The sequence below is a fragment of the Cyprinus carpio genome, chromosome A2 (assembly GCF_018340385.1).
Source record: "Cyprinus carpio isolate SPL01 chromosome A2, ASM1834038v1, whole genome shotgun sequence".
Taxonomy (NCBI): Eukaryota; Metazoa; Chordata; class Actinopteri; order Cypriniformes; family Cyprinidae; genus Cyprinus; species Cyprinus carpio.
Window position 1 is genome coordinate 9,976,089 of NC_056573.1, and position 13,107 is coordinate 9,989,195.

Sequence of the window (13,107 nt, forward strand, 5' to 3'; positions counted from 1 at the left end):
GTCTTCAATGTCACATGGTCCTTTAGAAATCATGATAATACTTTACTTAAAGCCTTTATGTATAATGTATTATTAAACGGTTATTAATGGGTATAATGCATTATACTTATTCACAATGTGCATTGTAATACATCATATCTTGCTGCAAATATTTATAACCAAATTTAAAATGCATAGTGTAACAATGAATTGATCAGTGTTATAATGTATGAACTGTGATTACGATTATTCATATTCATCAATGCATTATAAGGTGCATTACAAGGCATAATAAATACATTAAAAAGACTTTTATAATGCATTATACAAAAGGCTTTAAGCAAAGTGTTTCCAAAACCATTCTAATATGCTGATTTGGTGCTCAAGAAACATTTCTTATTATTATCAATTTTAAAAACCTAAATTTTGGAAACCTAATGCCCTTTTTCAGGATTCTCTGATGAACAGAGAATAGTCATTTTACTTTTCATCAACTTAATGCATCCTTACTAAATAAAGGTATTAATTTCTTTCAAAAATAAATCTTGCTGACCCAAACTTTTGAACGGCAGTGTACTCTGTTTCCAGAAGTGTTAGATAAATAACACTTTTCTTATTTACTTACTATTACATGTGTTGTTTGTCTTGTGAGACTGTGAGAGGTTAACATTGTTCACCAGAGCAGCTCATTGGACTAATCTAATTCGAGCAGGAGATGGAGCTACGATGTGTTTCTGTAACACACTGGTGACACTGATTCAAATGTAGTGCAGTGAGGAGTTGGCTAGTTTACAATTTCTCCTATTACTACGAGCCAGCACTCTGCTATTACATGTGGGTGTGATTAAAATGTTTTAATTCCAGTCTTTTTCCCCCCAGAACTCCAAGGCACTTGTGAAACGTTATTTCTGCACATAATGAGAGTGTTTTGATTTATTTATTCAAAAAGAGATTTCGGAGGCTGTGGTATCATGTTGAGATAATGGGTTTATTTGCACTAACAACTTGTTCAGAGCCATGTTGTAAATTGCAATTTGCAGTTTGTTGTTGCTTCTCGGCTGTAGCAGCTCTGTGTGAGTGTAGCCATTTGTAGACTCCTTATTAAGGATTGATTAGAACCGACTACTTTATGTATATGTTTAAACCCAGACTTTAGGCTTGCATATTGTATGAAACAAAAATAATATATTTTTAACCAAGCTGTGGTCCTACAAATGGGGACGATATGAGGCTGAGGGGTGGTACAAATGTGGTTACATGTCTAGACTGGCAAACAAGAGGTTCATATCCAACAGTTACTGGTGAATGGTACAGTAATTGGTGATGAATGTGAGTGGTTACCTGCAAGACAGATGCTCCAGCATGGAGGAACTGTAATCCAGACTCGGCTGAGTCAATACCACCGGTAGCCAAGATCGGGAATCCAGGAAGTGCTTTTGCTATAGCTGACACCGCTCGCAGAGCTATGGGGCGGATTGCATTACCTATCCAAATACAGTAGAGAAAACATTATTACATATAAAACAATAATTATATAAAATCGGTTCATACAGATTACAAATCCAACTTGTGATCAGAGCATGTCTTACTGGGCCTGTTTACATCTGGTCACATCATGTGTTTTCTCTGATCAGATAACTATCCGATCATGAAAAAACAGGTGTAAATGTCCTCCGAAATGCTTTAGAGATTTAAATCTGATCACTCAAACCACTTCAGGAGGTGGTCTGGGATACATTCCAGATGAAACTGGACAAGTGTAATGCATCTGGGTGTTGAAACCACATATGTAAATTTTACTTCTCATGTGAGCACGTGTTATAGGATATACAACATGTTATAGCAAGATATGACCAGTAGTGTGTTTTTATGCACCATGCAATTGCGGAACGTGATTTCTACCGACGGGGCCCCACGGGACAACTTGCAGATGGCCTCCAAAAACACTAAACACGCCCCTGGATAAGACAGAGCTAATGCAACACACATCGTCGCAGATGAGTAGCTGAGTATATTTTCAGCAAGCCGACCCACAAACTGCTGCAAATGAAACTGAAAGAAATAAGTCACAGATGCTCAACACACAATCATCTTCATTAAAAGTAGTAAACCTAATTTATCTTTCCAGTGCTGATGCTGCTCTCTCTCCTATTGCGGTCTTTGATCTTGAAATTAGCTGAAATGATGAATAAAGTGCAGTGCATATCTGTTGCTTTCATTGACACGAACTCCATTAAGCCATATTAAGTGTTTATGTTTTCTACGGGAGGAAAACGCTTAATGAGAGACTTTGTGCATTGTGTTCATATTCTGCTGTTCTGTGGCCGCGAATTTGTGGGTCTTGTCTTTTTCTTGCAGGACCCTGTATGTTACGGTACTAAATTAGTTTTAATTGTTTAATCACCACCACAGCGTCATTGGCAACACTCCGATTGTGTTGATTGACGCACGATTGAGATGCAACAATTGCAAGTGATGTCGCAGGTAGCTGAGAGTGGAAGTGGCGATTGCAAGCGACTTCGTAATTTAGTTTCTTTTTTCTTGTCTTCAACACCTGGCTGCTGTTGTAAAATGATGAGAGATTCAAACAAAAAGATTATAAATAAATAGAACAAAATATAAAATAAAGACTGCAAGTGATGTCACAAGCGGAAGCGGAAGTGTTTGAGAGTGCAAGTCTTAAAATGCAAGTCTGAGTGTGCAAGTGCAAGTCTGCAGCCAGACCCTCTTGCTCATTTCTGCAGTGCTCTTTTTGTAAGTCAAGTCTCCAGAGTGGAGTGCTGTTTGTGTGCTGCCTATGTAGAGCATTTCATACCAGTAACTTACAAGGTCCCATACTGGTTAGGATGCTGTCAGCGAGGCAGTTCACTGGGTTTGGGATCAGTGCGACTGTGTCTACAGGTGCCTGAGTTCACCTATGCAGTAGCACGACCCTCCTCGTGCTTTCTCTCTTCATCTTTCAGGATGGCAGGATTCCCTAATGAAATCCGAGTGGCTTTCTGATCAGTCAGACAGATGGAAGTGTTTATCACATTACATTTAACCTAATTTTCCCAGCAGGTTCCCATTCATTGATCACAGCCGTACGTTTGTCCACATTATTTTCACCTGCGCGGCTCAGAACTCCACTTCCAACATTTGATGGCTTGAGACAGCTTTCTTTTTAAGCCCCACTCTGGCGTGCTAAACGATCCTCATCACCTACACTATTCCCAAATTGGGGAGATAAATTCAATCACGGAACATTTTTTTTTTTTGCATCCCCATGCCACATGGTTAATTATGTGCATATGGACGCTTCCCTAAGCCTCTGGCATTTCCTGCTGCCCTCACTTTTTCTGCTCTTCCACCTGTTGGTTAAATGGATGGCACATCAGGTAGAATTTGTCGTCTCTGCTCTGTTCTGACAACCTAATATCATAAGACGACATCACTCGGCTCGCAATGAAAGCCATTTGGGTGTGATTTAGAGATGAGGGTTCGGCTCACTACAGCTTAAGTCAAGAGCCTGGAGCTCTGAACACATCATTCTTAAATGTCTGTGTTAGTCAAATGTATTGAGGTAATAATGTCCCAGTAAGACATCTGCTACACCTCTTCCGGCAATGGGCTATTGTACCGTGAGTGATGTCACAATCACATTAATATGGACACGACTTGTACAACAAAGGTTGAGAGCCATCAAAGCACTTGTCAGCCAATGGCAGCCAACACAGATAATGTTGTCAGGCAGCACACTTCCACTCAAGAAAAGCTTCAGTCCTGTGATGTTGTGATGTTATTGTGGCACTGGCTCTGCTCTGCTCTTCCCTGCACTTCACATCGGCCACGCTGAAAGCTCCTGTTGCTCTGACAACCCCAACATGTCCTTGACAAACAGGGTCGCTCACGCCTGTTTGGCACCAGTAACTGAGGTGAAGATGTCGGCACATGTTCACTGCATGTCAAAAGCAACACATGCAGGCTAATGCTAAACGTAGCTCACTTTTGGGGGGTTTTCCACTGGGTACAGTATCTGGTACCTGGTAATTTTTTTTAGTACCACCTCGGATGAGGTTCCAAGTGAACCGTTCCATTACCAAAGCATGACTTGTAAACTCTGCTTATCATGGATTGGCAGGAGAGAATCATTCTTACCTGCGTCACTGAACTTTTGACACAAACACAACAGAACCACTAGATTTAAATCAGCACAGCCTGCAAAGGATCGACCGTAACTGTTTCGCTGTCTGTTGAGGAAGTACAGACATTCCTCTCGTTGATAGGAGAGGAGTGGATCCAGTGAGAGCTTGATTGGGCGACGTGGAATGAAAACGTTTTTTTTAGGAGTTGTGGCAGTAGAGGCAGCACAACTATAACTACATGTGAATAATCCCGCCCACTCTAAAGCGATACTAAACAGCAGTGGAAATGCAAACCGTGCCGAGCCGAGCTGTGCCGAGCCATGCCGAGCCGAGTTGTACCACGCAATGGAAAAGTGCCATAATATTGTCTCTTGAGCATGGGGTTTTAGTACTGGAGTAATTGTACTTCATCACTACATTTGTACTTCACTCAAACACTAACTCAAACAGAATACCTGCATTTTATTTAATTATATTCCTAATAATAATAATTATAAAAAAACACCTTTTACTCACTGTAATTGCATATTTCACTTGTCATCATGACATACATATACTGTTTACTCTAAATCATGTTTGTCTTGTTGAGCTAACAAGTCAAATCCCATTTTTCTGTGAATTTGACCTAAAACTGCAAATTAAATGTATTTCAATGTGAAATGTAACTAGCCATCATGATCATACACCCTGGTGAAGAGCGAGTATTTCACATTAAGCAATAAAAAAAAAAAAAAAAAAAAATGTTATAACCGTAACCATGTTTAAAACAAACTTGACATGAATGGTCACTGGTCAGTTTCTAAACTATTCAAGTGTCACACTACAATCAAATATCGAAGTGATTTCAAAAGTACAAAATATAGATACACTCTAAACAGGTAAATAATTTATTTCTTAAAATGTCTATAAATTATAACTTCCAAATGCTAATTTGTTTCCCATGTCTTTTTTCTCTTTTTAGTTTAAGGGAACATGTAAGTGTGACCAGCTCTATTCAGTTAAGGATACTTAGTAACAAAGATATTGGATTTTTGGTCCATTTTGTTTGATTTTTTGTATTACAAGGGTTTATGCATAACATACCCAGCTATCCCTTGACTTTATATTACTTTTTACTTTTAACATTGTAAAGTGCTCACATACTACTTTTGGCATTTATAAACACATAGACACATTGTATATTTAAACTCAGTTGTGCATTTCAGATGCTGTCACATCCTACAACCTCATCATCTGCAGAGAGAAACTGCCATTCAATCACAACAAAATACAGATAATGATTAACTTAAAGAAATCAAAGAGGATTGTGAAGATATTTAACTGGAGCTTGGTCTTCAATACACTTTTTTATGTTCTATTTTGTTTTATTTCTTTAAGCATTTATTTATGTTCAATGTCCATTGTCATTTATTAATGTATTCGGCTATTAACTGTTGTTAGAACACTGTCATTTTTGCTACAATTTCACATCATTAAAAATTTATACTCATACTTTTGATACTCTACCTTATGCAATTTTCTTAAGAGTGTACTTAAAAAATTATATTTTTAAAATAATTTCTCAGCACTTCCTACATGCCTAACATAGTGAGCTCCACTTATCCTAGTCCTGTTTTTTTTTTCTCTAGGCTGCATGTGTTCAGCAGTATCACACTTGTGCTTTACAGACAGCACAGTCTGTGCTTTGAGACGGTTCTGGACCCGCTAGCACTCTGTATCTTTCATCAATACCTCATTACTCTAAGCAGGTCCTATCACAGCTGCCAACGTGAGCAAGCACAGCTCCGGACGAGTGCCATCCTCAGTCTGGTCCTGTGCTGTGGTGATTGACAGCTCAGTGAGGTCATCGGGTGGCATCTGTTAGCACGAGGCGTCCACTCCCGATGCCAGACTCTCTGATTAATAATTCTAAACACAGCGCAAGATGGAGCGTGGGGTCTCTGCATCCTCTACGATTTCTATCTTCACCCAAATGTGTTGTGCCTCAAAAAGACCCGGCCAGATAACAAAAGCAAATAAGAGACGAGAATGACTGTGCAGCTCTTTGTTAATTACGCCTCCCGATGCTCCCAGGGTGTCTGGGGAACATGGTTTTCCATACACAATGAAAAGGATGCAATAATATATCTGTGACAACAGACCAGTCGGTCGGCATGACCAATCATTAAAACACAAATCAAATGAGGAACACGCTGCCAGCTAAATGGAATCGCAGTGGGAGGCTCAACCAGGGGAAAAATAAAGTGACCATATGATCTAGACTAGAGGTCAGCAATTACCGGACTGCGGCCTGGATCCATACTCCGTATTGGCTCCATCTGGACCTAAATCATTTCTCAGAAATTAATGTAATCATAAACATAGCAATGTTTTTCTCCACACATAAACATTTTCAGCTATCACTACACTGCAAGGATGACACAGAAGCTGCATCTGAAGCAACACATACTATATAATATGTTACTATGACACACAGGATATGTATATATATAGAAAAATTACAATGGCAGAAATATTTTTTTTGTGAAAAATTTTAATAAAAATAATAAATCAAAAACAGCATTCTTTGAAACCATACAAATATATTACTATGGTATTTTTCCCCCATAGCATGCCAAACCACCAAGAAAGGGATAGTTCACCCAAAAATTAAAATTGTCATAATTTACTGACCCTAATGTTGTTCAAAATCATAAGACTCATAGAACACAAATTAAGATATTTTAATTAAACCTGAAAGATTTATGTCAAAAAACTTTATAAAAGTTTATAAAGAGGTCATAAAGAGTGGTTTAATCCAAGTCTTCTGAAGAGACACACTTGATAACTTTCCTGAGGTAAATGCATTTTTAAGTGGCATTGATCACAAGTTGTTTTATTGGTTAAAACACTGACTGAGTGGTTACATGATACATTTCATTAAGTTCTGTATCTTTCAACATACCTTATGATGTTCAGTCATGTTTATTTTGCACTATCACTTGTATTAAAGTGAAAGAGATGACTTGTGCTGCTGCTGAACTGAATCGCTAAAGCGATTTGTGGCACCTCATTTACTGTAAAAGCGTCAAACAGCATTTACTGTTTGAATTTTGTGAGGAAGTGGACATTATTTGAGAGCTAAGACTTATCTTATCAGAAGTAACAAAGCTCTTTGCAGTTATTGGATAGGAGGCACGCTACGAATAATGTTTAGGGAATGTGAAGGGAAAAACCACAGACCTGGAAACCCTGGCTTGAACTACAGGTGACTCATAGGGTCAAATAGAACTAGCATTAACTGTTCTATTTTTGTGCAGTGAGGTTGAGATTAATGCATTATTGCGTTAATTCAACAGCCCTAAATTCTACACAAGAGATAGTTTCTTCACACATGAATTGCAGTTTCTTCACACACATTTTTTTTTTTTTTTTTTGCCTTCTTTTGATTATATTCTGCCCTAGTCATTCACTGTTTTTAAACATTTGGCCAATGGCCGATAGTGCAGAAAACTGCTTTTACCGGCCGGTATCGATTCTTGACTGACAGATTGGTGCATCCCTAACCCAACCTGCTTAAGTTATTGTTAGGACCTTTGCATGGACAGAAACCTCTTACAACCTTATATTAATGAAAAATCCCTGATCTAGACTATTGAACAAATTTGAGCAGGTAACAGCCTTTGAACATATAATCAACTAATGAGTTATAATTAGTCTAAAAGTTTTAAATACCCTCCCTATCCCTTCAATAAACATTAGTGGCTAATACAAAAATGTATTACACAAAAAAAAAAAAAAAAAAAACTGTGATTAAAAAGTTTTGAGGCAAAAAAAAAAAAAACCTTCAGAAAAGATTGATTTCCTCCACACTCAGGGTTTATGCCACTTGCCACATAAATCAAAGCACCTTAAACCTGGCCACTGCTGCTGAGTTAAACATTAAATTACTGAATACATTAGAGAATCAAGCCAGCTCCACCGAGAGCTCAGGGCGGCACACATTTATGTGCCCCTGGATGCTCTGCACATGGTTTTATGCTCTGGGTATGTGCTTCTGAAACAAAAAGTCTGAGGAGAGCTACTGTACTGGGAGCAGATAAAATATGTGGGGCCGCATGGGCCCTTCAGGGCCCTGCTGATCAATAGGTTGGTCTCGGGCATAGTCTTAGACCATTGCTGCAAGGCTGGGTCCTATGGGAGAGCTGCACGGGGAGGCCCATAATACTTTAAAAGTGAAAAATATGATAGCCAGTCAGTTTTGCTTGCATTAGGTAGAGTATCAAAAGTATGAGTATAAATTTTTAATGCAGGCCGTGTTTCTGACCCTGTCCTTGCCTCTGCAGACATTGTGGCAGCTCAGCTGAAGTGAGAAGGGAGAGGTGTACTGAGGTGAAGCTTTAACACACTCCACTGTACACAGCTGAAACTATAAAGCACATACGTCAATCATGCTTTTTAAAAGTTGTTTAATATGTGTGACCACAGAGATTATTTTTATTAGTAGTAAGCGCACAGACGCATATTGACATTTATGTTCTTTCCGAACACTGATGGAAATAATTTCTAAATGCACACACTGTAATCGTATAACGTGGGAGTTTTAAAAATGTACATGACAAACACATTTGCAGTAATATCTATCACACTATAAGATTTTTCTTAATTAGTATTTATCTTGTTTACAAATATATATATGTATCTCTTACTCCTTTGGCAAATTTTATTTTTCTTGTTTTAAGCACAAGCCTCACTAAAAACACAATTTACCATTAATGTATGAAGAATAATTGTAGTAATTATTATATGATTAACTGAATTGAATTTAAAAGTCTTATGCAATTTTTATTCTCAAGTAAAATATATTTTTTATGGATATTTAAATTTTAAAATTTTCCCCAAAAAAAAAGAAAAAAAAAGAAAGAAATATATATATATATATATATATATATATATATGTATATATATATATATATATATATATATATATATATATATATATATATATATATATATATATATTCCCCCTGGACATTTTGAATCTTGAATTAAGTTTATTTAAATAAAACAATTTACTATTTTTTTTCCCCTTGCTTTAAGCATAAGTCTCTTTAAATTAATTTAATTTATGTAAATATAAAGAAATAATGTAATTTTTTTTTTTCTGTACTTCAAGCTGGATTTATATATTTTTACTATAAGTCTCTTACACTGAAGCTCCATTTCTGGAGAGCAGAGAGCATGCCTAGTACCTTCACACCTGATCTAGTCCATCTGTCTGTGCAGGCAGGACCTGACCAGAGCAAGCCTAGACATCTCAGCAGCCAGTGCGCCGGCCAACACCACACACAGACACTCTCTCTCTCTCTCTCTCTCTCTCTCTCTCTCATTCTCTTTCTCTCTCTCTCTCTTACCAGAAACACCGCCGTATGTAGTTCTTGCGCCTCTGCCAATCCCAGGCCAGGGTGTGGCGTCTGCTTTGAGAGCCATCAGTCCAGATACAGTGTTGGTGGCTGTCACCCCATCTGCCCCGCCTACAAACAACCACAGATGTTCTTACAAAACCCTGAACCAGACACACTTTGTTGATGAAATTACATTGAGACACTGTTCCAGTAACACTGAAACAGAAATACAGCGCTGTTGTTAATCCTGCCAAAAAGATCAGCATAGCTTTACCAGGTCCTCATTTATAAAATGCATGCATAATTACATTATGATGCTAATTTGTAAAGATGTGATTCTATGTTAAGCAAGAACAAATCAAGATTTATCAAAGCACAAACTGACTTGAAAATGTTCTTATACATACTCTAAGTGACAAGCACTGATACGCCAGTATGTGCTAATTTCATTTTTCAAATGATTTTTAGTTATGCATGTGAAGAATGTGAATAAATTTACATGTACAAGAATATTTCAGATGTGCTATTTGGAAAGTAGTTTTGATCTATGTATGTGTCATGTAAAGTATGTGTCAGAATATATGCTATCTATTCACTTTTTTGTTATATACCTGTATGTGTCCATGAGAGTAACAGATATAAAAATAAGTAGTTGTAATGTAATGTAATGTAAGACATCAAACAAATTTGGAGCCAGGAGGAGCTTGTAACAAAATGGACATAAATCAAAACTCAGCAAATCTTATATTTAAAAAAGGTTACTGGCTTATATTGTACAATTTATCCTTCACCCTCTTGAATTCTATTGTGAAGAACATGAATGAGAATGAATGATAGGGTTAAATGACTTAAAGTGCAGTGTAATAAATGGCATGAGTGATCAGAAGAGAATATCAGGAAAAATGTGCATGAAGAATATGCTAATTACCACGTAGGACTGTACAAGCATATACAATAGCTGTACACAGAACATATAAACAATAGAATCTTATTCAAAAAAGCTTTCCTCCATCTGAAAATGGTGTGCGTATCATAATTAAAATGTAATCTAAAAATCACTGATTAGGTTAATGAGTTGAATGTACAATACTGTTCAAAAGTTGAGGGTCAGTAAAATGATTATTATTATTATTTTAAGAAATTAACACTTATACAGCAAGAATGCATTAAATTAATTAAAACTGACCGTAAAGAAAAATCTTTTCAATTGTAAAGTATTTCACATTATTTTTTTATTAAATGCAGTCTTGGTGAGCATACTGTATGTCACTTAAAAAAAAAAAAAAAAAAAAAAAAAAAAAAAAAAAATTATATATATATATATATATATATATATATATATATATATATATATATATATATATATATATATATATATATATATATATATATATATATATACCTACTGTATACATTACAGACTCCAAACTTTTATATATGCACTTCTTTTTTAGAAGACCTCCCATCGTTATCCACATATTATTTTAGAGAATCCACACATCACCTATAAATGCACTCAAAATCACTACATCTGCTGTCACATACTGGTGCTCATACCCTCATATGCGGCTCTGGCGATGTCAACGATGTTGGTGACGTTGGGTGTCAGCTTGGCAAAAAAGGGGATGGTGGTGGCCTTTCTGACCCAGCGACAGATGTTCCTCACCAGTTCAGGGTCCTAGAGTGATGGGGCATCACAGAAAGATAAAAGGAAAAACAGCTATTTAAGACTTGTTCTGACATTCATTTTGGACAACCAGGAACTTTTAGCTGTTAATTCAGGGTCTCAGAGGCCAAACCGAAAATGACAAAGAGCAAAAACTGGGACATTTGAGGTGCATTTCTCATTCATTCACATTCATCTGCCGGTCCATTTTAAAACAGCAAGGCTGCCCTAAATATTCACCAAACACTGGCCACAGAGCTCAGAGGCAATGTTCAAAATGTGTTTTCTCTCAATTTCTCTTCGTTTTTTCCTCACTCACATACAGTCTCTCTCTTTTTACCGCCCCCACACACACACCAAGGACTCCAAATGGTTTAGCGATCCCCTTATGAACTCTCTCAGATGTGGCCAGGGAGGAAAACACTGTTGTGTCTGAACATGTCGTCTGAAACACATCGCTGCCTTCATGTTGCTTTTTCACTTCTGCGGCTGCCTTTTCCCGCTCCCTTCTCCCAGCCGTCTCTTAGTGCCGCTGATTCTGCCTCTCATCTTCCTCTCATTCAGTTGGCATAAAAAAAATCTATACTGCATGTGCACCTTTCTGATAGGATTGCAGTCATTTTATGTATGTGTTCTCTGATGTTTGAATTATAACAAAGCTTCAGGGGTTCTACAAAATACTCAAAAGATCTGCTTTCCAGTACAGGGGAGACCGGGGCTTGTTGAAACATAAGGAAAAGTGTTATATCTTAGTAACAATAAAGTTTTGATTCCAAAGTCCAGTTAAACAAATGTTTATCTCTAGCAGTGATTTTGTATGTTGGTTTAAAATAGAATTTTAAAATAAAATGTACATTACTTTTACTATATTTTCCCATTATATCTTATTCTTTTATACCCAGTATATATAAGACCATTTAAAAGTTTGGGGTTGGTAAGATTTTTCAATGATTTTTTATTTTTATTTTTTTATGTAGTCACTTATGCTCAACAAGGCTGTATTTATTTGGTAAGAAATACAGTAAAACAGTAATATTGTGAAATACTATTACAATGTAAAATAACTGTTTTCTATATGAATATTTTTTATAATTTAATTTATTCATCTGATGGCAAAGCTGAATTTTTGCAGTCATTACTCCAGTCTTCAGAAATAGTTCAGTAATCATTCTAATATGCTGATTTGCTGCTCAAGAAACATTTCTTATTAATAAGAAAACAATTGAGTATAATATATATATATATATATATATATATATATATATATATGTATATTATATATTATATATATATATATATAAAAGGGTAAAACTATATATATATATATATATCTGTTTCTTCATTTTCACCAAGATCTGTTTTTACCCCATGCTATACTAAAGATATCTGCCACAGATATACAGCTTATAGCTTTTTTTTATTGTTTTTGTTATTTCTTTTAAATCAATATCAATCTGATGTTATGGAGGTGATGACCTGTTGTAAAAACGAATTTATATGACACGTCGAGGGGTGGTTGGGTTCCACTCTCTAGATAACTAGAGGGGTTATGACTTAAAAAGGGGTCTTGATCTCCTCTATACCCCTTGTAATTCTTTAAGCCGCAGGAATGTGAATGCAACAAGTCAGATCTGGCAGATCCTACTTTTTAGTCACTTGTTAAAGTAATGAGAAAGACAAAAATAAAACATTGAATCGGATACAGCTTGAGTCCCTAAGAACTTTTAAATGAAGGTAAAGAACCCAGCTCTCACAACATCTGGAGCAGAATAAAGCATGTTTTATAGTGAAGCCATATCTCCTCTTCTGTTGGTGCTGTGGTTCTGGAGAGCAACGTGATGGAAGCCCTCCAAATCACTGGCATTCATAATGAATGAGATTTGAATGGCGTGCATCTTGAGAGTAGCGCAAACTGTCATAACTCAGAGATACGGCTGAGATGTGCCAAATGGAA

At 36.6% G+C, this 13,107-nt stretch overlaps 1 protein-coding gene across 1 annotated transcript in view; it reads right to left on the bottom strand.

Annotated features, from left to right (window-relative positions):
• Positions 1-13,107, bottom strand: part of dpydb (dihydropyrimidine dehydrogenase b) — a 157,911-nt gene that overhangs the window by 19,887 nt on the left and 124,917 nt on the right. Inside the window, exons 18-20 of the mRNA XM_042771862.1 lie at positions 11,045-11,165; positions 9,497-9,616; positions 1,321-1,463 (exon numbers count right to left, since the gene is read on the bottom strand). Coding sequence (XP_042627796.1) covers positions 1,321-1,463; positions 9,497-9,616; positions 11,045-11,165 — 384 coding nt within the window. The remainder of the gene's footprint in view (positions 1-1,320; positions 1,464-9,496; positions 9,617-11,044; positions 11,166-13,107) is intronic.